This window comes from Wyeomyia smithii, chromosome 3, assembly GCF_029784165.1.
Source record: "Wyeomyia smithii strain HCP4-BCI-WySm-NY-G18 chromosome 3, ASM2978416v1, whole genome shotgun sequence".
In the NCBI taxonomy this organism is placed as follows: domain Eukaryota; kingdom Metazoa; phylum Arthropoda; class Insecta; order Diptera; family Culicidae; genus Wyeomyia; species Wyeomyia smithii.
This window is the reverse complement of record NC_073696.1, coordinates 103,519,394-103,543,847: the sequence shown is the minus strand read 5'-3', so window position 1 is coordinate 103,543,847 and position 24,454 is coordinate 103,519,394. Positions and strand designations below refer to the sequence as shown.

General features: G+C 38.8%; 2 protein-coding genes and 1 long non-coding RNA gene across 3 annotated transcripts; 2 read left to right on the top strand and 1 right to left on the bottom strand.

Moving 5' to 3' along the window:
• The first annotated feature begins 8,224 nt into the window (after positions 1 to 8,224).
• LOC129730218 (ATP-dependent DNA helicase PIF1) lies at positions 8,225 to 15,272 on the top strand. Its single transcript, XM_055689370.1, has 3 exons — positions 8,225 to 8,583; positions 8,645 to 9,390; positions 9,451 to 15,272. The coding sequence occupies exons 1-3, from the start codon at positions 8,400 to 8,402 to the stop codon at positions 10,513 to 10,515; spliced, it is 1,995 nt and encodes a 664-aa protein (XP_055545345.1). The 5' UTR covers positions 8,225 to 8,399; the 3' UTR covers positions 10,516 to 15,272.
• On the bottom strand, positions 10,976 to 23,521 carry LOC129730219 (NADH dehydrogenase [ubiquinone] 1 beta subcomplex subunit 10). The gene is made up of 5 exons (XM_055689371.1): positions 23,365 to 23,521; positions 23,209 to 23,305; positions 22,879 to 23,014; positions 11,268 to 11,407; positions 10,976 to 11,209 (listed from the first exon to the last, which is right to left on the bottom strand). The coding sequence occupies exons 2-5, from the start codon at positions 23,294 to 23,296 to the stop codon at positions 11,076 to 11,078; spliced, it is 498 nt and encodes a 165-aa protein (XP_055545346.1). The 5' UTR covers positions 23,297 to 23,305; positions 23,365 to 23,521; the 3' UTR covers positions 10,976 to 11,075.
• LOC129730220 (uncharacterized) lies at positions 19,342 to 23,153 on the top strand. The gene is made up of 3 exons (XR_008728809.1): positions 19,342 to 19,704; positions 19,798 to 20,544; positions 22,666 to 23,153. It is a non-coding gene; the product is annotated as an uncharacterized LOC129730220 (long non-coding RNA).
• Positions 23,522 to 24,454: the final 933 nt, after the last annotated feature.

Sequence of the window (24,454 nt, the reverse complement as noted above, 5' to 3'; positions counted from 1 at the left end):
AAGCTTTATGGCGTAGCCATTAGACACTCCACCCACGCACACTATAGGTTAGTGAGCTAGTTATAGATGGCCAGAATTTAGTTAGTAGTGAAACGAAGCATGCTTGTAAATATAATTGTAAAAGTATTATAGTGCGTTTCCCTGTTGTTGAAGTGATGTTTTTTATGATTTAGGTATTCTAAGGTGTCTCACGTCTCGCGTTCGTTCTAGTTTGTTTGTTTTGGTACTCCAGGTGGACTGCCTGGGAAAACAGTCCCCGCACTCTGGTTACGCTGAACTGGGCAGCAATCTGATTGCTCAGAATTGGTCCAGTGAGGAGAATCACGAGTCCGGTGTTTGAGGTTTTGGGATTATTTTCGCGAATTTCTGCGGTATTAAAACGCATGAGACTGAGTACCTTAGTGAAGTGCATCTGCCTTTTCGTTTTCCCTCAGTTTATCACCCTGACCCGCCCTGAGGCGGAGTTTCTGGCCGTGCAAGCCAAGACAGGCAAGTGGTCCTCTTTGAGGTGGTGCTTAAGCCACTTGCTTGAAGATACGGGGAGCGGAACCGCGGATTTGAGAGTGTGGCTTTCCGGCCCGCTACATCGTGGTTGATGAAAGGTTTCGGTATGCTACCTTACCAGGGTCGCGATACCTACATCCTGCTGATGGGGCTGCCATATTATGTGTAGCTGGCGGGGTACAGCATTCCATAATTCAGCCGCCCGCTCAGGGTCAGACGCTGTTGTACGCCGCCCCTAAGGGGATACAGCCGCGTACGACCCCCTTCCCAGTCAGCATACGACCATAGTTTCCTAGGGTTGGTTACCCGATCTCCGCTAAGGTTACTCGTATTCCGGTCGGCACCACGTGGAGGTTGGGATAGGAGTTGCTGGACAGAGGTGAATGGCCACATTAGGGTCTCAAGTTACACGTGTCCAGCCATTTGCCAACCAGTTGTAATACTAGTCATGCTAATTATTTAGAGAGGTCTCGAACCACAAGTATCTTCGGTCAAGTGCGAATATGTTACTTCGGTCCTTCCGTTTTCAATATACTCAGTGGTGGGCACCATTCCGCTAATTCGCTAATTAGCGACGCTAAAATTCAGTTAGCGATTTAGCGATTTCGCTAATTTTTGAGCTAGTTAGCGTCGCCAAAATTTTGGCCTTCGAAACGCTAATCGCTAATTCGCTAAATTTTGTAGAGAAGCGACAATAGAAATATTTAGAAAAACTGTGAATCGCTGATGGCGTACGTAAATTGCTTCGAAAGATGAACATACTTTACTGCGAAAGTTACTTTTGTCAGTTTTTTTTTACCCTAGAATGGAGTTCCAGTTATCGTACAAGCCACAGGAGCATTTTGAAGAACAAGCACAAGGTCTAGATTGAATTTTCGGCACACCAAGAACTTTGGTAAATTGCAATGCGCTTGAAATTATGACAACTTTGGTTCTACTTTTTCGATTCAGATAATAATTAAATTTTTATGAAAACATTCCTAAGAGTATCTATTTTCAATGCAAGCTAAATAACTTTTGTTATTCTTGTTTTTACAAAATCAAATATGGATACCGTTTCGTGAACCTCTTACTGTAAATAGCTCTAAAAAGTAATTGTTTTCGTTTGTTTAACCAAAACAGATCAAAGTGGTTTAAATCTTACAAAACACGAGCAATAAGTATAGCGAAATGACTATTTACATATTAAAAAGTTAGCGATTAGCGATTAGCGAAAGTTCCGCTAATGTGGGTTTAGCGTTTAGCGTTTAGCGATTATCGAGCTAAATTTTCCGGTTAGCGGCTTAGCGATTAGCGTCGCTAAATTTTCGGTTAGTGGTGCCCACCACTGAATATATTGTTTATGTTTTTCAGAGATCCCTTCAAACGAACGCTGTTCCACTTGTTCACTAATTTGTTGTTAAGTGTTCATCACTAAATACACACAACAATGAATCGTTTATTATTATTTTATCATTTTTTTATTATGTTTATTTTCAGAGATAGAAACGTGCCAGTGTGACGCGAGTCTATCTATCTCGCACAGAAATCATCCCAACTTTGATTGAGGGTGTTGAAACAATAGTCAGCTAGAAAATAATAGTCTCTTCTGAGTAAATGTACGAAGTGCGAGAGTTGGATAAGCGATACAAAGCTCGATTCTAGAACTAAGTCTTCAACGCTCTGCGGTGGTGTAACGGGAACGCATCTGACCGAAGACTAGAAGTTAGGGGTTTGGGTCCTACCTGCTGAACTGTTTTTTTTGCAGGGTCTACTATCATATTTTTCAGTTGATTTAATTTTCTATCTTCATCGTTACATTTACTCCTTAGAACCAAAAATGAATATAGATACTTCATAGTATCACGAAGGATTTGGATTCTTTGGAAAGAAAATGATGACTCGAATAAAGTTCACGTTAAAAAAAAACAAGATTGCGGATCCAATAAGGTTTGCAAGCCATTTCAATGATTTTGTGAACAAAAATAAACTTAATTGATTTCGTAAAACAAAATTTAGTTAGCTTTGTATTGATGATTGTTTTCAATAGAAAATGTTTTTAACATTAAAAAGTACTACTTGATATTATCGTTATGTCTATTTAATGTTGTGATACGACATTGCAGAGTGAAGATGTTATTACGGAATATTGTTTAGATGATTGCTTAGAAGAGCTGTTCTCCTCATCATAAAGTCAAAATGATTGCTTGGTTGGAAATATTGGTTCCTGGTACCTTAATAAAGAAACACCTACAGGGTTTCGCGTGGTCGTAGAACGATGGTTCGAGATCAGTTATAGTCGAATTATTCAGAAATCTGTTTTTATTATGGTTTTGGGCATGGTCTTGGGCCCGGTCTTGTACATTCATAGCCGTAGCCAAATAATCAGAAGGCGGCGACTTCCTCCCTCCTTCCTTACTCTTGACATTAGCGTAAAATATTAGTGATGTGGGTTGATGACCATCATTTTACCTTCCATTTTTGAAAAATAATCCTAGTGTTAATCATTTATAATTAAAAACCAATATTTTTTGTTTTTGGGTTTTATAAGTATCCATTTAAAACTACTTCTAGAATGATCTTAGATTCAACCCGAAAATTGAAGAAACGTTACAACGCTTCAGTTGTTCGTGTGCAACTAGAGTTTCGTTTCATCCCGATCAAACGATTATAACAAACGGGTATCACAAATATATCTGAACTGGATAGAAATAATAAAGCCTGCAATATTCTTGATATGCCAGAATAATGAAAAGTACAGAATTATATTTAAAATTCTGTTATCATACACACTTAGATTTTATTGCGAGAACTCAACAGCTGATGTTCTACAACTCAACAGCAAATGTTCTACAAGTTTTCGGCAGGATTTTCAAGAACTTCGGCAAACGAAATTTAATACCTGCTGGTTTACGGTAGATCGATATATTAGCTGAATGTTCGTCGAAATATATTGCTGACATTTGCTATAAATTTCGCCGAGCTTCATCAGCTGTTGGGAAGTTAGCCGACATAAATTAAGTGTGTACACTTGAATGTTCAAAAGTGTGTTTTTCTAATGCATGTATAGAACAGAACTTGTTATTCCATTGACAAAATAAAACCTTACAAAACTTGCTATAATTTGTTATAATCAGTAAGTATTTTTGATAGGTTATGACTGTCCACAGTCCACATAAGCACTGATGATGGTTGTAACAATATGATGGTGCGTAACAATATATCAAGATTGGTTATAATCCTGATATTTTTGAGTGATCGGGACGTGTAGTTCCATACTATGGCGCTGTTTAAAACTTGTTGCTGCTTCGAGGTTTTTTTGTTTATGACATTAAGGAATTAACTGCTGCTCTGATTGATGTATTATACTAATTTCATAAAACTGTAATTTAATGTTCAACGCAAAACGAAAATTAATAAAACAAATCAATATTTGAGAATTTTTTGCATTATTATTGACTACAGTATCCCAAAACTGAACTGGTTAATTTTAAGGATTAAATTAGTTGAAACATAATCATATCAATATCTCCGATTGTAAGAATTTTGTTTCGACTATATCGATGGTTTTTATGTTGTTACAAATACATTTGTTATAAACCTTTCTATGCGGTATCTTATTTTGTTAGAGATCTGTGACATTTATAACTGGGTTTGTTACAAATTTGATATGGGTTGAAGCATTTTTTGTTATGATTTCTGTTATTTTAACACCTAACGGGACCATATTCGTAACAACACCTGATAGTTTTTTTTTCTCATAACAAACAAACAGCCTCTGTTATAATTTTGTTTTGCCTTTCTGATCGGGATTACAACGCTATAACACTACCATCATTTGAAAGTGACGCTAGGAGCGAAATGAAATGATTACCCGATCAGAAGAGCATAACTAAAAAGTTACAGAATTCTATCAACACGAGATACAAATAATAAATTTTGATACGATTTTGTATTTTCCCATATGCTTTTGATAACGAAATTGAATCTAAATGAGTTATGATAACAAATTCTGAAATGAAGTAGTTCTGTATCAAGTCCAACAGATTTTTCATCTCCATCAAAACCTGTTATTTCTAACAATGGTTGTTATTATTTTGTTCTGTATGCTATCTTATTTTGTTAGAAAGCTGATACGTTAGTAACAAAGCTTGATATGGGTTTGATACTAGTGGAATCATTTTTGTTACAATTTCTGTTATTTTAACACCTAACGGGATCAAATTAAAAACACAACCTGAAAGGTTTTTCTCATAACACACTTACAGCTTCTGTTACAATTTGGTTTTGTCCTTCTGATCGAGTAGTTATATAAATACTCGGGTGTTAGATTATAATTAAAGTTGTTGATAAGCGATATACAATGATAAACTACCCCTTTCCCAGTCACGAGGTTTATCAAGATCTAAGAAAATATAAAGGGTTAACTTAGGCAAAATACTTCGTATACTGATCAAAATAACTCGGGAATATTGTATTTTGAAGTGAAAAAAGAAAATTGAAATGGTGCTCCAGAGCACCTCTGAGCATACCAGGGACTTTAGCAAAATTTAAAGTATTTGTTTTTGTAATTGTAAAAAAAACACTCCCTTATTTCTTCGTAAAACCCAGACTTTCTTCTACAATTTTTTTGATAACAATTCAAACATTGAATCCAGCTGTTATTCGATTGAAAGTGTATTTAAATGCAACATTTTGTAGAAAACAGTGGTAAAACAAACTATTTTCTGTCAAAATATGGTCATTACAATTTAGTGTATTTAGTATTTAGTGCTTCAGAGTTACCATGAGCGGAAAGGCTTTAATATTAATGCTTAAAAAATTCTTTTATTTTTGTTATTTGTGTAAAAAGTAGCAGCCTCTCAGCTGGTCTAGTAGGCTAGTCGTTGAATCTCGAATCCCAGCTAAGGAAAGACTGTTAGTGTTAGTAGGAACGTAGCGCCAGCCACACTAACGGTTGACTGTGAAGTCTGCGTATATTAATCAGAATGTTAAGTTTCGACTGATATATATTAGTTCAAATAAGTGCCTGTTTATAACAAACATCAAACCAAACATTAATCGTTTCTCTGAAACAAAACAAGTTTAGGAACACAACAAACAATTTTGTTGTGTAACATCTTATTAAGCTTCAGTTCAATCGAAATCTACCTAATAGTAACTTCATAAGTTGTAAATCAGCAGAATCTTTTGTTGGGATTTTTTTTGTAAATGTAGTGTATAGCAAAAATACCTGGTTGTAGTAAATTGTTTGATAGTTTAAGATTTTCGCAAATTTGCCATGAAAATGGATAAACAGAAACAACTGCTGTCTTAGCCTAATACCCCGTTCACACTACACCGCATATCACCTGATATCAGGCGATTCGTGCTGTCGAGGCCATATCACCATCCATATTACATGATATCCCATACAATCGAGCTGTCAACGGACATCACCTCGGCTACATGCTATCGCACATAATAACCACATTCCCAGCAGTTGGCAACACGGCCAACAGACATTTGACGCAACCCTACAAATTTCGCAACTCGCGTTGCATGCGACAAAAAAGGAAGGAAATATTTTTGCTATTTGCATCCCGCACATGTTGACAATTGCACATGAGAGTTCGCGTTGGTGCGAGCCAACTAGCCGACATCTCTATCCCAATCCCATTGCTCTTGTTGTCTTGTTTAAGCTTTGACCTGTTTTTGTTTTCTTCTCTTTTCAATTACCAAAGCAAATGTCAAATCATATCAGCTCACTCTGATGTGAACGCTCGAAGTGATATCCGATATCATCTGGCGATATCAGGTGATATCCGGCGTAGTCCTAACAAGGCATAAGAGTTATACAGAGGCCGCTTTAACCCTGGAAAAAAGTCTGCGTCAATTTGACTCCTTGCTTTCGGCAATATTGCCCATGTTTTTGCTAACAGTGCGCTGGGTTTTCCTCGTTTTTTCTTAATCAGTAAAAAATAATAAAACGATGGGTGCCATTGCGCATCACGTTTCTAGTAACTCGAAATTCACTCGTTTTTCACTAGGAAAAGTCAATTTTCACGTGGTTTGTTTTCACAAGTCAGAGCTTAAGATAAATTTCCAAAACCAAATTCTTCAACATTTACTGTTTCATTTTTTTCATATTTTTATCTTGATTTTCTAACATGCCATTAAAGTCTCAGAACTAGATCGATTTCCGAAACCAAGTCCTACGATATTTACTGATTTTTCTTGACGTTGCATTTTTTCGCATTTTCATTTTGATTCGCAGGTGAAAGTTTTTTGGATTGCGTTAAATATAATGTTAACTCTGTTTTCAGTCTTTTTATGCCGCAAAATTTTTACGCCGATCTAAAAACTTCAGGTGATTTTTACGCGAATGTTGGTGTTTACGCTATGTTATGCCTTGTTAAGACTACGCCGGATATCACCTGATATCGCCCGATGATATCCGATATCACTTCGAGCGTTCACACTACAGTTAGCTGATATGATTTGACATTTGCTTTGGTAATTGAAAAGAGAAGAAAATAAAAACAGGTCAAAGCTAATACAAGACAACAAGAGCAATGGGATTAGGATAGAGATGTCGGCTAGTTGGCTCCCACCAACGCGAACTCATATGCAATTTTTAAAATGTGCGGGATGAAAATAGAAAAAATATTTCCTTCTTTTTTTTCGCATGCAACGCGAGTTGCGAAATTTGTAGGGTTGCGTCAAATGTCTGTTGGCCGTGTTGCCAACTGCTGGAAATGTGGTTATTATTTGCATTGTGGTTATCCACATACCACGTGGACAGATTTTTATCGATTTTGAAAACCACCACCCTCCCCCTCCGTGGACAACTGCCCATATAAATTCTAAAAAATTGTATGGACCATGGACATTAGCCAACCCCCCGCCCAAAGCTGTCCACGTGGTATGTGAATGGCCCCTTACGAATTCGCTTGGCAATATTTTCTAAGAGTGTACATTATATGATACCTACGGTTAACCTCTTTTTCCTCATATGGTACTTTTATGGATTACCATATTTCAATTGTAGTTATAATATTTGTCATTGTGCATTTATTGTTCAGTTTACAACAAAGGATAACGTTCATGGATATTAAATACATAAAATTCTCCACACGTGGTTGTTGATTATGCGGGGATGATGTTCTTTCGTATGTGCATTTGTTTCAGTGTAATCTGAATAGAGCTGTGATACATTGTTTATTCAAGATAGTTACCAACCTCATTGTGCGGTTGTATAATTTTCGCATATATTCGTTGAAGACCTTGAAAATGCTTTCAGTGTTTATGACTTGTTACTTTATGAACTAAGACAGCTAAACAAATTTTTCTTTAGGTTTTTCTGTAAAGTTTCAATAATTCCACTTCATATACTGTGCTTTTAAATAAAACTTATCAAAACGTCGCTGATAAACTGGCAGTCAGGCACACTTCCGATGCTTAGTTTTGTTGTTCTCGCAACACTGCAACCATCTCAGCCGCCACTGCGCTGCCAGTCCGACTTACAAAAACAAATACATTGAAATCATTCCCGCAGTTCATGTTGTGTGAACACGCAGTTGCTCTATGTGTTTGTAAAGTCGGAAGAAAGTTCGGAAGTCGGAAGTCCGACTTCCGAACTTTAATTTAGTGCTGGCGCCACAATATTGTGAGTGAAAAAACTTATTTTGGAATATGGAATGCTAACGAAAATTCTGGCAACATTGGTTGGCGCGAATTCAAATAAACAACGTTTTTGTGTTTGATAGTTGCTGTTGTTGATCTGCTGTTGCTGTTTGACGGTTCAGTTTGATTCCGTCGATTCCGTTGCTCGGTTCGCATTTAGGTTGTGATTTTGAAGAAGCTTCTAATGCCACGTTGAGCGATTAGTTTAACATTTTAGTGTTCGAAAAAAGTATTAATATTTATAATAGAAAATGAATCCGGACGATGCAAGCTTAACGTGTGCTGTGAACGCCGAATGGCTTAACGCGCAAGGTGTTTCAATGAAAAAAATTTCTTACAAGCAAGCTACATTGCGTTTGGTTCGAAATACGTTGAAAGAAATGTTTCTTTCTATTTCCACGGATAAAGCGGAGGCTATGAAATTGAGACTGAGAGGTGAGTCGTTTTTGTAACCGTTTCTTCGCATTTTTTATTTAATCTTTTTTTTTCGCAATAGGTATAAATGTACATTCTAAATTTATGGCCGAAGGAAAAGCTTCCATTCGCTTCGGTGAAGAGAAATGTACTTTATTCCTTTCGAATGCCCCACCAGGACTGCTGGTTCAGTTCCTCAAGATAATCTTCATCAAAATCACCTCTGGTAAATCATCTACCGGGGATTCCAAAGAAGATATGCTTAAAAAAACTCGTGCCCATCTACTTTCTGGAAAAGCAAACCAATTTGACGATATTAGTCCGGTAACGAATGCCGAATTGGCTCGAGCTAGAAAATTAGCAACTGGAAAGGGATCGGTAACAACACCTTCTCCGCCGCAGAAACGGAAACGTGTTTCCGGGGAAACTGACAGGCCTGCACCGAAGAAGCTTTATACTCCATCACCGTTAACCGGAAGCCTTGATCCAGATATACTGAACGAACAACAACGTGCGGTAATGGATGCTTGCACGTCGGGAAGAAGCGTTTTCTTTACCGGTTCTGCCGGAACGGGGAAAAGTTTTCTGCTGCGGAAAATTATTTCTAAGCTTCCACCGGATGGTACAGTTGCAACGGCTTCCACTGGAGTGGCTGCTTGCTTGATTGGTGGCACCACTTTGCATTCGTTTGCTGGTATCGGGAGCGGAGAAGCTGCTTTGCAGCGCTGTTACGAGATGGCTTCACGGTCTAACTCCAGTCAGATTTGGCGGAAATGCAAACGATTAATTATTGATGAAGTTTCTATGGTAGATGGAGATTACTTTGAGGTAACGTCAGAATTGCGAGTTTTTAACTAATGGTTTTACAGAAAACTCTATATTTTACAGAAAATTGAAGCAGTTGCACGTTATGTTCGCAAAAATGATAAACCTTTCGGTGGTATTCAATTAATTCTATGCGGGGATTTCTTTCAGTTGCCTCCTGTTGTCAAGCAAGATAAATTCTCCCGTGGTGCTCTATCTCAGGACACCAATTCGCAATCAGCCTTACGATTCTGTTTCCAAACGAAAGCATGGAAGGAATGTGTGCAAAACTGTTATGAACTGACCGTGGTTCACCGACAGAAGGATGCGGAATTTGTGTCCATACTGAACAGTATTAGAATCGGTCGAGTGACGACTGAGATTAGGGACCGACTGGCTGCTACTTCGAAGCAGAAGATTGAGGTTGAAGGTATTTTGGCAACACAACTTTGCTCGCATACAAATGACGCCGATTTGATCAATCAATCTAAGCTGAACAATTTGCCGGGTGAAGAAAAGGTATATCATGCCTCCGATAGTGATGCGTACATGAGCAAGCAACTGGATCAGCAAGTTCAAGCTCCCGGAAAATTAACTCTGAAGGTAGGAGCTCAGGTTATGCTGCTCAAAAATCTCAACATAGCTGAAGGTCTGGTGAACGGTGCTCGTGGAGTTGTGTTGGACTACGTGCAGGGTTACCCACTGGTCAAGTTTAAGAAACGGGAATTTCTAGTCAAACCGGAAAAGTGGTCCATCAAAACCGCTGGAGCCGTCATCGTTAGTAGAACTCAAGTCCCCCTAAAGCTTGCATGGGCTTTTTCGATACACAAATCTCAAGGATTAACGTTGGATTGCGTTGAGATGTCTCTGTCGAAAGTGTTCGAAGCGGGCCAGGCCTATGTGGCGTTAAGCCGGGCTCAAAGCCTAGACAGTTTGCGGGTCCTAGACTTCGATGGCAAACAAGTTTGGGCTAATCCCAAAGTGTTGGAGTTTTACCGTGATCTTCGTCGGCAGATACGCGATAGGGAGCTTATGGCTCCAGTGGCAGTGGGAGGCCAACGGAAGAAGGAAGGTGGACTGAAAAAATCGCTCTCTGCTATGGGACTGACCAAGTCGCTCATGAGCAAACCATTGGTGACGATCAACTAATTCAATTGATAGATCTACCTTAATTTACTTTTTTTCTCGATTTCTTATGCAATATTCTTTTCTGAAATAGACAATTTATAAATGTAAAAAAATCCTATATAACTAGAAAATACTACAATACAATAATCAATAATACAATAATCAGACAGTTTTCTTCAGACGTTATTAAGATTAGAGCCTATTCTTGAATCTCCATATTATTTGTGAAAACTACATTACAAACACGCTAAGAAAAACTTATTGAGTACGTTAAGAACAGAAAAATCAAATTTTGACGTATTTCTTTAAAAGTATGAATTGTTACGCTTCGATAGTATATAATCTCAGTTAAATAGGTATAAGATTTTCCGATTCTGGGAAGCATCCTCATTGTGTGTTGGCCCTAATTCAGGAAAATCGGCTTTCACAGGGATTGCTTTTGGTAATGGATTTCTTTTACAATTATCCGACACAGGGTGAGTTACGTGTTTCCTGTGATCTTATATTTACACAACTGCAGGCGATGTTACATTTTCTTTGACTATTCACTGCCATCCCCGTATTCGACGGTTTTTCGCTTCTCAGTGTTCAACGTTAATATCGTCGGTTTGCTTCATTCCAGAACCGACCGGGCCGTGACGTCTCTCCCAGACCATGCGGTGCTTTTGCTTCATGTAGCATGTCTTGGCATTGGCGTAGCCTCCGAGGTCACCATCTGGAAACCGCAAATCAAGAATAAACGTACTGCTCTATCGTCGTTGCTATTCACTTACATTTGATGAACCAATTCTCAGCTGCCTTCTCGTACTGGTTCAGCAGTGGACGACATTTTCTCTCGTGATCCGGCTGTTCGTACAGAACGCAATCTTCAAAGCGTAGGCGCAGGATGTTGAGAATCTCGTTGTCTACCATTCTGTGAGTGGAAATAATAAAATGAATCTGTTAATCGATTTCCGATTTCTAAACTGTATGTATAAGTGGAGTCTAGAGCGCAGCGCACTACATTCGAATGAATTGGAAAATTGAATTCGACCATTAGAGATAGGCGTAATTGATTCAGCTCATAGTCATTTCAAAAATCAACTCTGGCTAACGATAGATCGCCATGCTGTTCCAGTGTATCTGCATGAGCATTATTCACAGATAATGGCCCGTTTCAATTTTCAATAAACATGTAATGGCGAAATGATAGTTGATACAACAGCAATCAGGCATTCGAATCGGATGTATTTTTAAGTCAGATGCTTTTCTGATGAAAAGACAGCTGGCATGCTTCTACTTGAAGTGGTCGAACTTTGGTGCGATACGTAGTCGGTTTGTTTGCGAGTTGCGTTTTCGATGGACAGACGATTAGTAAACCATATCCTATGAACAAACGTAAACCGTTCTCGTGGTCTTGGTATATCGTTTCGAAGTTAAAAAATAATGTTATGCTGGCGATTCAATATTAAATGCCAGTTTGGGATGTGCTAAGAAGCCACAGAGGCAAACAAGAACAGATTATTTCCCACATTTGAATGTCAGAGAAACTGAAACATTATTCCGAAAGGTAGCGGTTTTTCTCATTGTTTATACAACTAACCAAAAATTGTTGAGTGAAAATCATCACTCTTTATTCATGTTTTGGTTAGATTCGTGTTATTTTCAATTTTTAATATGCGAATTGAATGTTTTTAATAACAAGTCAATCATCTGCTGAGAATAAAATCTTTTTGTTGACAGACACTAGGTGTTTAATTTAGAACGTATAAAGTAGCATTCCAAATATTCGATATATATTTATTATTGCAGATTATTTTTCCCCATAAAAAGTTTCGGCAGATTTAAGGGAAGTGATCGGTTTTATTACTGTTTGGAAATACAACTGAGATGCACTAATGGTCAGAATCAGTAACTGAAAGATTTATTGCGAACAAGTAGTGCCAATAATTGCAGGGTGCAATCATCTGCTAAACTTTCGCCCTCGACTAACGCCAGATTGCCCTTTTGCCATTATTTCGAAACGATCGGAGTTGTATCAACAGCGAATAAATAAATTCGGCTGTCGGTCCTCGCGTGTTCGTATGTTGTGTGCGTCGAAACGCCTGAGGATGTGCATCTAAATAAAACAACCTGACTGACCGTAAACAAGGTCTTGACCGGTAGCTGGCTTGGCATGTTTATACCCGGTGCAGAGCCGTGGGTAGCTGGATTATGTTGCGTGTAGCGATATTCGAGTGTTATATGCTGTGTAAATAAAAATAATCTTTTACGATCCATCTCCTGGTGCGGTGTGTCTTGGACTTTTACACCCAATATAGATAAAAGTCGGTAAAATATCGTTATGATGGATTTCTTTTTTACAGGAGATGCGTCCCATGCATGCATAAAAACCCGTGTTATTTTGAGAAACCGTGCAAAAAATCCTTTTAAAAAAGATCGTGCAAAAAGAGAATACGGGGAATACAATAACTCTAAATAAGCTAGGCTAGACAAAATATAACAAAACAGAATATAGTATAGCCAAATATTGAAACATATAGACAAAAACTATGCTTTGGCGTCGTACACAAATTACGTAACGCAAAAAACCCGGATTTAAGACCCCCTCCCCCCCTATGTAACGATAAGTAACGTTCAACATTAGAGATACTCAGAGAGAGAGAGATAAGCGATGAAAAAACCGCTAATTTGGCAACTAGGTTTCACATGTCAGAGGTGTCAGTTTTCTTCTCAAAGCGCAACGTTGACTAACTTTTTCATTCGACTCTTATAACTGATTTTGACGGTGGAAGTCCTAGGGAATGATAAAGTGCATCACAAAAACCGTGAAGGTGTTAAATTTTATGTTTAGGTTTAATTCTATATACTTTCACCATAATTGATCATTATTTTGTTGACCATACAAAAGGTTTGTGAGCCACCAGTCAAAAATCACTGTGATAAAGCAATTTTGGAGCATTCTAAATTCATTGTTTCGTAATAGAACACGAAAAACATGTGAAAATAAAAATATCCTTTACTAAGGTAAATCAGACGAGAGCCGTGGTGGCTCGTGCTGTATCAAGAATTTGTCGCCATGTTGCTCGGTTTTGGGCTATGTTTCGCCAGTTCCCCAGGCGTCTCATCACCCACAAGTCTCCTTCGATCTGGTCGAGCCATAGTGCACGCTGCGCCCCTCTATTTCTGGTGCCGGCAGGGTTGCTGAAGAGAAGTGATTTCGCAGGGTTGCCGTCCGGCATCCTTACGACATGACCGGCCCACCGCAACCTATTAACTTTCGCCAGGTGTGCAATGGGATTCTCTCCAAGCAGCGCGTGCAGTTCGTGATTCATGCGCCGTCGCCATTCTCCGTCGTCCGTCTGTACTCCACCATAGATAGTCCGTAGCACTTTCCGTTCAAAAACTCCAAGAGCGTTAAGGTCCTCCGAAGCGTTGTTGCCTCGATCCCGTAGAGGACTACCGGTCTTATCAGGGTTTTGTACAGCGTCAACTTCGTGCGTCGTCGCACTCGATTTGATCGAAGTGTCTTCCGAAGTGAAAAGTAGGCACGATTTCCTGCCTGGATGCCTCTCTGGATCTCTTTGCTGGTGTTATTGTCGGCGGTCACCAGTGACCCCAAATACACGAACTCATCGACCACCTCAAGCTTATCACCGTCTACAGACATGAGTTGGGAGGCTGATGTTGTTCTCCTTGGAGCCTCTCGCTCGCATGTATTTTGTTTTCGACGCATTTATCCGCAGTCCGATCCGTCCAGCTTCGGCTTTCAGTCGGGCGTAAGTTTCCTTCGCCGTCGCAAAGTTACGTGATATGATGTCGAAGTCATCCGCGAAGCCCAGAAGCTGAACAGACCATGTGAAAATAGTGCCCCTCGTGTCAATGCCTCCCGATCTCACAAAGAACTTCGTGAATATCGGGGGCTGGTACTCGGTCATCCGCTGCTGGTGCTCCTAGGTCAGTTCCTGCTCCGCTTCTGTTTACTGTTCCGCCATTCAGGTGTCCATCGAAGTACTCCTTCCACCTGTCGACTACCTCGCTGGCATCCGTGAGAAGGTTCCCATCCACGTCATTGCACATGTCGGCTTGCGGCACATAGCCTCTGCGGGACTGGTTTACCTTCTCATAGAATTTCCGCGTTTCACTGGCTTCTTTCGTCTGAGAATTAATTGGCCTTGTTCTCTCTCGTTGACCTGCCCAGGTATATCGCCCAGGTCCGGTTCTTCTCAGTCATAATGTCGCCGTTGCGGTCTCCACGATAGCTGTGCGAATGCTGCACCAGTCGTCTTCGAGAGGCAATGCGCCCAGCCCCTCCGCCGTAAAATATCCTTTATTGTACCTGATTGCAATATCTCTCAATGTATTACCTTTCTTGTTCGTTTGGCTTGGATTTTGACATGTTCGTTTGGCTCACAACATTCTCTTCGCATATATCTCCCTGAGTATTGCTATTCAACATGACTCCCCCCTAAAATTACGTAACGCTTAACCCATAAAAAAAACGGTTTTGAAGGAAAACTACAGTTACGTAACTGTTTCAACTTATATGAAATATAATGAAAATAATATCAAAGCCGGAGTAGGCAAACATAAGAAGCTATGTTAAAGAAAACTATCAACAAGTTCGAGCAAAAAAATTGTAGCAATCAACAATTCCAAGAAAATTGAATTCACATAACTACGAAGACAGCTCATATACCTACTATACTATTTGTTAGGTTAAAAATAAAAAAAAATACCATCACGGTCGATCACGATAATTTAGTGAATAACGAAAATAAAATCGAATAAAAATATCTCATAACTTATAACTGTTGCAAAAATATTCAATTCTTGTTGAGTAATTTATGGTAATCACATTCATGGGATAAACTTTCAATCACCATCAGTCACCGTTTTCCTCGATTGCACACGAATAGAAATGAACGAATAGAAGTGTACCGCTGCAGTACGAATAGAAGTGTACCACTAAAACGTACGAATAGAAGTGTACCACTAAAATGTACGAATAGAAGTGTACCGCTGCAATCATAAAGAGTCCTGCGGCGCTCTGGTCTACATACACTGTACGGTACTGTTGCTTTTACCATGTTGCATGTTTTCGTTCTAGACATCAGTTTTTATTACACTCTACCAGCAGGTTTGTAAATTGTTCAAGAAAAAGGGTTGTTTCAAGCTATTCGAAAAACTTTTACCTTCGAGACATCAAATTAGTCTAAGTTCATGAAAGCAAACATAAATTGACCTATTGGGACGGGGAGACTCTGTCAATTTTTTCCGATATTGATACAGAGAATATCACAGGAAATGATTGGCTAGGAATGCTCGCATGTAATGATAGTAATTATAGTGCTAGGAATGCTCGCATGTGATTGGTTCATTGTTCGCGTATATTTGTCCTCGCAACTTTTTATCAATATTTTATACTTGGCAGTGAAAAAATAATGAAAATTAACGTATTACAAAATTGTACAACATTTTATCTATCCAACAACATATTGGTTATTGTTATCCATCATGTAGTTATGCTGTTGTTATCGTTTGAAATCTGACGCAACATTTACCAGTTCCATTTCCAATTTTACAAAATGCACTCCAGTATTGACAACAAAGACGTAGTCCCACGTCAAAACCTAGAGTATCGTACCGTTATTCGGCAGGCTTGAACACTGTTGACTTTTCTTAGCTACTTCTTTATTTTTTCTGCTTTGTGCTGCTGATGTTCACAAAGCGATGGCTAAAACAAAACTGAAAAATTGAACTGCTGCTTTTATAGTAACGCGCTGGGGAGGTTTGGTGGCTGATTGGTTGTTCTGTTTCTGTTAGAATGAATATCGAAGCAGATTGTGTTGACGACAGTAATAACATAGCAGTGAGTGATTTGCTGGTTTCGGGATGGCAGTCCGAAGGCGTCCAATCAAACAGTGAGCAGGTGTGATCACCGATGGATCTGTTTCATCATTGGAGATAAAGAAAAGTGGTCGAAGGTTCATCACAGTCCTAATCACAACCATAACAGTCGTCAGTCCCTTGAATGTTAGCCTTACGTTTCTGACGATGCGCTTCAGATGTGCCTTTGCGGATTTAATTGCAGCTTTCCAAAGAGGTATCCATAGACCGCTGATTTCGAAATTGTTGAAACAACCAATTCAGTTCGTGACGGGCACCTCGGAAATCACTGGCCTTATCCGAGTGTAGCTGCTGGACTATTCCTCTCCGGCCGATAAAAGCATCCGTGTTCAAGTCGGAAACCACCTCCAGGTGATCTGGAAAGTGTGCTTCGCAAGCTATTTCTTCAATTGACAACTTCGGAACGTCAGACAGTTCTTCGATTTGCCAGAACTGCTGCATCATTCGCTCGACATCTTCAAGGAAAGTGTAGTTGTCATGCTGGATGGAAATGCTGGGCAGTTGTGGCTCAACGATGACACCAGACACAATACATCCAAGATGAGTGTCTCGCAGATGTGGCAGGTTATCTTTTAGGCTTAATTGGCTCGGCTTCACGATATCGACGAACAGCTCAGCACCAATCAGTAGGTCAACTTTTTGTGGCGTATGAAAGCCGGGGTCGGCCTTCAGAGTGCACAGAGTGTGATGTTGATCTTCGACACTTGTATCGGGCCAGTTACTTTCGGTGTAAGTAGGCACTCGAGCCTTGCTTGGAAGTTATACATTTGAACTTTTAGTTAATTCTATTCTGAGCGTGAGACCGCAGCGCGATGATACCAACGATCAGAACGCTAGCGGGATTCTTTAGGAAACCAAAACGGATGGCCATATCTTCTGTCACAAAGTTTACTTGGGATCCGCTAACCAACAGAACACGGCATGGATGAGGGTGGTTCTTTTTGACAAACACATGTAAGCAGCAGCACAGTGTTAGTCGCTTGTGCTAAATTAGATGAACAGGTTGTAGGCATAGGTGGCTTTGATAGCTGGAATCTTCTGCTCCGATGTGGATGGTTGACTCGAAGCAACCGGAATCGGTAGTGTACTTTCCACTGCTTTCGCGGGAAGAGAAACGTTCTGCAAATTTGGTACTCCATCATCATGGAGTAACGTGTGGTGACGTCGTTGACACTTAGGCGTCGTAGACAAATTACGTAACGCATGAGGGGGGGGGGGAGGGAGGAGGGTTGAGTCTGCGTTACCTATTGTAACATAGGAGGGGGGGGGGGAGGTTGAGACAGATATGTAATTAGGATGCTTGTTCAAAATAAAAATTTGGAAGAGGGTCAGGTTGTTCAGCGTTACGTAATTTTAGGGGGGGGGATCATATCAAATCTTACTTATTGTTACATAGGGGGAGAGGGGGTATGAAATCTAGATTTTGAGCGTTACATAATTTGTGTACGACACCTTATGGCATTTCATGTTGGAAGGACATTCTTTAGAACGATGCCCTTTCCGTAGGCAGTTAAAGCAAACTCTAGCGGCTCGTATCTTTTCATTCTTTTGGGAGGCGGTCATGTGAATCAGCCCGTTGTATTGGCAGTTTCGATGATCACCATCGCAATTCTCGCAAGTTTGAGGTGCGCTTGTCGCGACGGTGTGGCTCTTCTGTGACATAACTTTCGTTGGGTGCTGCTTACCCTACGGAGTTGGAGATGCTGTTTAGAAGCCTGCACATTTTTCCAGAATCTGTCATCTGGATTTCAGTAACTCGTTGATTTGTTTGTATTCTGGGAGCTCGTCTTTCTTAGGACGGGAGGATGCTGACCAACATCGGCGCCCACAGCCGATCTTCTAGACATTGTGCGCTTGCTGCAACATAAAGTTTTTTTTTTTTATCAGAAAACACGAACTCGCGACCTGCGTGACACGAATATATCAGTTTGGCTCTGTCCAGCCTATCTTTGGTTGTAGTCTTCGTTGCCTTATGAACCTTGCGTTTCTTGTACAGATCCTTCGTCATAATGATGTGGGTAGTTCCGATTGCACATTCAGGTCAGCAGCGATCTTCCAGATCTTCACTCCGTGGGATTTCAACCGCTAGAATAGGTCGTCGGATTACTCACCTCTCGCAAACAACTTTACTACGACATCGTGGTACTTCTTCATTGTGCGCGGTGAACAAACAACAAGTGACAGCAAGTCGGTTAGCCTATATGTGAGGCTGAGAAGACACCAATGGTGTGCCAATGGCACATGGTGCGCACCTACACAACGATGAAAAGTTATATTCGAACTAATGGAACACTCTGTAGAATATTCTTTTTAAGTTCAAAAATAAAAATCTTCCAGTTCAATTTGCTTTTATCCAGAAAATAAACAATTATATGAATTTGTTTTTTCCACAAAGAATGTTCTTAGTTTTTTTTTGCGCGAGTATTCCAGAATTCTCGGGCTACGTATTCTCCGCATAAAAAGCGATTTTAAGTGTCCTTACTTAATTTAGTTTATTCCTTTGTTGAAGCATCATTTATATTTTACCAATAAAATGTTATAAAATACTGTGATAACCCTTCTTGCATGAAAATCATAGTTAGAAGTCGTTTATAAAAATTAAAATAATGAAAAGTTGAACATTAATTCGTTTAGTTTCATTGTGTGCTTTAAGGTTGAAACAAAATTAAATTGAATTTCAAACTATCGCACAGTGATGTATATTTCTTTAACAACTAGTGCATATTTATCACTCTCAGAGCAACGATTTTTAAAACTATAGTATAAGGGGTTTTGCACTAGACGAACATTCCAGAAGTTGGTTCAGTGACCCACATGCTTGCATAAATTGCTCCCAACCGATTTACACGCATCAACTGCAGTGAAACTTATTGTTGATCGAAAGTACACATCAGAACGCAGAGATAGATAGTAAAACATTCGTAGTTGATAATTTTTCCGATTTTATATCCATTTTTGAACATTCAGACAACACGTTGACTGACCCATAATTGTAGAGGGTGTGGAAAATTGTTTAGCTTTGCTGTCCTCGAAGTGTTTACATTTTGACAATCGAATCGCTGGAAAACCCACAGTCACAAATACTATCCGCAGACGAAATGAACCTAACCACTGTTCGCAACGGCGGCGCGGTAAGTCCAATCATCCGCGAAATAGAATCGGACAAAACCACGGCCAAATGGGCTAGTCGCTGGCAGACATTCAATGGCCACGGATCGTGGTTGGCGCAAAAATCGCTCGCTCGAAAAATTTCCCCGATCGTGCATCCTACGTCAGTCGACGACGCCGCAAACGAATGGAGAAGACTTCCTACTATTAGCTGTAAGTCAAAATATAACTGGAGAGACAACCAAGCTGATGATTGCTTGGGTGGAAAAGTAATAAATTATTAATTCGCGGTTTTCCATTTCTCAGCTAGTGTGCCGTCGTTGTGATAATTTTGGAAACGCACGTGGTCAATAAAGTTCGCCGCCATCAACTCGAGAGCAGTTTGAAAGAAATTTTAACGACCACCCCAAAATGGGTAACGTCAGTAATCCCAAGCAGTATACCAAGTACAGTAAAAATACCACCGGTTGCAAAGTTCGAAAGTGCGTGCCGGTCCAGCGCAGTATGTTCCGCCTGGGCACAGGAAATCTATTCAAGCTCATCCTGATTAAAATCATCACCATTTTGAACAATATTGTGAACAAAATACTATAGTGGATGAAGAAAGAATCCTTAATTATGGCTTCCTTCCGATTGGTGTTGTAAAACGGATTATTACTCTCCGGTGGTTATTTTTACTTGGAAACAAATTTGAATCCGGTTGAATGTATGGAACAACATGTGAACCATTAGCACAAATTAAAAAAGTGATTCGTTGATCACAGTGTATCGTTTAGATGTGACATCACACAGTGACTAGCGGCTACAACGATGCCGCTGATACAGTTTGATGACATGTTTCAAACCTAAAGCTGTTGGCAATCAACCAACATCGAACGGCTAATCGGAAATTTATCGACGCATTCATTGACTGTCAGTTGCATGCGCGGGGTGCAGTAAAGGAAGTGCTTTATATCGTGTAGAGTAATAAAAAATAATAGGATAACGTTCTGCTCTACAGCCAGAGCGCTGGAAACTCAAAATTTTTTGAACTGTTATATCTGTTATATTAGTGTAAGTTCAAACCACAACCTTATGTGATTTATGACAGAAGAAGACGTATATACTTAATAAAGTTAGAGGAAAATCAACGTCATCACTTTCATTAAAAGAATATTGTACCATTGTCTTGTGTTGTATAACATTGTTTTTGTATATGATGTTTTAAAAAGATTGAAGCACAAGGATTTGTGATCATCATAGTGTGTTCAGTTTAAGAGTTTGAATCATTCTCTCAATTTTTCACTCCTGCTTGCCATAAACGAAAATATAAATAAAGTTACTTGTCAAATTGGTCGTAAAAGCGAATGTCCTAATCAAACCAATCGAATCAAATCAACTGTGGCTGGGAGTGCAAGTTTGGTGTGACACAATACTTCAATGATCAATCAGCCCAAACCCAAATAATATTTATGAAACAAAAATCGCAACACGAAAACCTTTGACTGTAATTTCCCTGGTAAATTATTTGGTTTATTTCAACAATAATGAGATAATTAATTGAACATTTCTATAAAAAGCACACGGTATGTACAATGTGTACAAATCACTTAATGTCGTATTTGTCACCGATATGGTCATGGGTCAAAATTTTGTCAAATGGATTTAAAATGTTTGATTTGTGGATATTCTTCTCACAAAAAGAACATTTGTCCATAGAAATTTGCATTGTGCCAATTGTAAAGGTGATATAGCAAATTTTTAGCAGCTATCAGGTTTAGCTATTCTTAACGCTGGAAAGATAATCTTGTTCTGATGTAAAATTGATGCATGAATGCATGTTTTTGTTCAAAATTTGATAGTGAGTGATCATCACGGTGTTAACACATCAACAATTCAACAATTACAGGATATATTTTTTGGAAAAACCGGAAAAGATTTGCATTATTTAAAAAAGTGAAGGTAATGTCAAATTGACACAGACTATCTTTCTAGGGTTAAAGAAAAACAGGGTACATAATATTCAGAATTAATCTTTCCAGCCAAATGAACCACTTACATCTTCTACTTTAGTTCAAGCACGGTTAATCAACTCTTATGGCTCTGTGCTTAATTTTTTAGCAGTCAACAGCACATTGCAAAGCTTACTGAAACATTGACTTTTAGGACTATTAATATCAAATTGTAATATAATCCCTATTACGTTTTTCATAGATTTGATATAACTCAGGTTTGCATTACAATTGAACATTGTATTCTTTCTCAATTTGAGATGAAAGTCATCCCAATTTTGAAATTGAAATTCAAACTTAACTTAGGGTTTGATTTATTCCCGCAACATATTTACCGTTTTGGGACTTGAATGTCGAAGTTAGAAATATATAGCAATAAACAAAAACATAATTCTAACAATGTTTCTGCAATTTTTCATGACAAACATGGGATAGGCCCAGAGCGAAAAATTGTACAAAACCTATGATTATTTCTGATTGATTCTGGTAAATGTGAGAAAGTTACTTAAATATTTGTAACTGCTTACAAATAAATAAAGAATCCGTGAAGATATAAGTATATATTGTTGAAAATTACATGAATCTGGATCCCCTTTTTGAAAAGTAAAGTATATTATTACCTTCGATATCCCTAGTTCTTTTTATCTTCAAACGTATCAAGCATTGTTCTATAAATTTTCTGTATACTCTATATAAGTCTAATAAACCGATTTCATAACATAACGTTTCAGTTTATCAGTTCTTTTCTGTATAGCTCCGTCAAAAGTTATGTCCAACTTTTCATATTCCTTGCGGCTTCTAGTATATTGCCATCAAGGGTGAAGGACAAATCAATCGAGGAATCGATATGTATAGCGAACGCATTTCGAGTAATTTCATAAAAGTTCCAAAACGTAACAATGAAACCACGACATTTACAGCATTGACCAACTTCGTATTTAGATCACATTGTTTGTAAAAAATTAACCAATATCACCAGTACACGAAATAAACACCAGGCGAATTAAAGAAATTTATCCAATAAACATCCCGTATTTACATTAGAACGCGTTTACTGCAGTTTCACCAATTGGATGTTTTTGGCGGATAATTCAATTTCGTTCGAAAATAAAACCACACTGTGATTGTTGCTTACGTTCCGGTTTCTTAAACCATCGTGTTAACAACGTGTATTTAATTCCAGACCAGCTGGCCGTCCCATGGGGTGTGAAAGTCGTAAATTCTCACGATTTCCCACTAAAACGCTTGGGAGGAAATGCGGTACAATGGTTACACCCGCTGGAGACAGGAGGCCTGCATACGGGATATGGTTTATTCCTTCATTGCGCTGATAGTTATCTTGTGCTGGTGGTTTTAATGCACTCAAAAGATGTATTATAAAATAGATTATACTCACTTGTCCCGTTTGAACTGTTGGTTCGCCTCGAAGAAGCAAACTTCATCGTTGGTGTAGCACTGATCGATGGTTGGCACACGGCGGAATTGCTGGTGATACCAGGGGTAAGTTTTACGATTCGGTTCCACAACAGTTTCTACAAAACGATAAACAGTTTTAGTAACAATTTCTTCCAATCAAAGGTTAAGGCAACATTATGTAATGATAAACTAGGTAGCTATGCTCAGGTCTTTTATTTTAAATATTAAATTTGAAATGAAATTACCTACATGAAATACGGCTTGTTCTATTGATCTTTCGAAAAGGATATTAAAAAACTTTCAAACTTACCGCGGAACCAAGTCACCGGTCCATCGATAACCGCTTCCACAGAATTTAGGAATCGTTCCAAAGGGTTACGACCTGGCGCTTCGGGCATTGTTGTTTGCTGAAAATACATTTAATATAGAGTAGAAGAAAAGAAACCTGCACAGTTTTGGCAATTACTTTTGAACTTTTCGGCAAAAACAATTGGTAAATCTATTTCCAATTACTCTTATCGAGATTTTTAAACGAACGAACGATAAACGAAACAACTGATGAAGAAATTGTAACCAAATATTGACATTTCTTTTTTTGACGTTGGAGTTAATCAGCTGGGTGTACACTGTCGAAATCTGGTACTTCACTTTATGTTTAATAAGGGACGAATCAATGACTCCCCCCCTCCCCCTTGTCTCAACTTTCTTGACCCCCACCCCCTTAATTACGACACGTTTTTATATCCCCCTCCCCCTTCTTTGGTGATAATTGATTGAAATCGAGAAATTTGTTAGGAATGTATTTTTTCTTAATAAGAACGATTTTACTGAAAGAAAAACTGAAACTAAAAGGAGAAGAAGATAATAGAAGAGAACTAGAAAAGGCGTTTAGTTTTTAGCTCAAGGATGCTGCTGATGGAGTCGCATTTCGACGACATAGAGAACCGAGACATTAACTGCAGGATCATTGCTGATTTTTGAAAAACCTTCAATATTTAGTTCCTCTTCTTCAATCAACTCGCAATCCAAATCTTCTCCACATGTTACAATAACCAAGCATTTTTATTTACGTTTTGTCAAAATTTTTGTATTGATTGGATTGAGAGACACTAAAAATTAATGAAATTGCGCTGTCATTCAAAAATGAACATTCACGGTGAAACGGAATTAAAGAACATTATGCTTTTTAGGGAGAAAAAAATTGTCATTTATTTTATCTAAAGTAAATCTTAAGCAAAAAAGGGGATCGTAGAACTATAAATAAATGATGCAAATATTATAAATAGTTCTGAGTTGATCTCTGTGGTTAGGTATGTGACTTTTTCATTTATTTATTTTTTGATTGAAATGTGATGTCATACTCAAGCTAACCCCCCTCCCCCATATGTCACAATAATTGAAACCCCCTCTCCCCCCTAAACGCGTGACATCATTAATGAATGATCCCTAATGTGAGTTTTTTTATTAAATTTAACAGGATGCCATCGCGTGGTAAAACCAAAATTAATTTATCTGACATTGATTAGTTTTTATATGCACGGAAATTGTGCAACTAA

Coding starts and splice junctions, on each gene's coding strand:
- LOC129730219 (XM_055689371.1), bottom strand. CDS start 23,296: ATGCCCGAAGCGCCAGGTCGTAACCCTTTGGAACGATTCCTAAATTCT. Junction 23,015..23,208: donor ACCGGTGACTTGGTTCCGCG/GTAAGTTTGAAA, acceptor ATCGTTTTGTAG/AAACTGTTGTGGAACCGAAT. Junction 11,408..22,878: donor CAACAGTTCAAACGGGACAA/GTGAGTATAATC, acceptor TTCCACTCACAG/AATGGTAGACAACGAGATTC.
- LOC129730218 (XM_055689370.1), top strand. CDS start 8,400: ATGAATCCGGACGATGCAAGCTTAACGTGTGCTGTGAACGCCGAATGG. Junction 8,584..8,644: donor TATGAAATTGAGACTGAGAG/GTGAGTCGTTTT, acceptor TTTTCGCAATAG/GTATAAATGTACATTCTAAA. Junction 9,391..9,450: donor TAGATGGAGATTACTTTGAG/GTAACGTCAGAA, acceptor TATATTTTACAG/AAAATTGAAGCAGTTGCACG.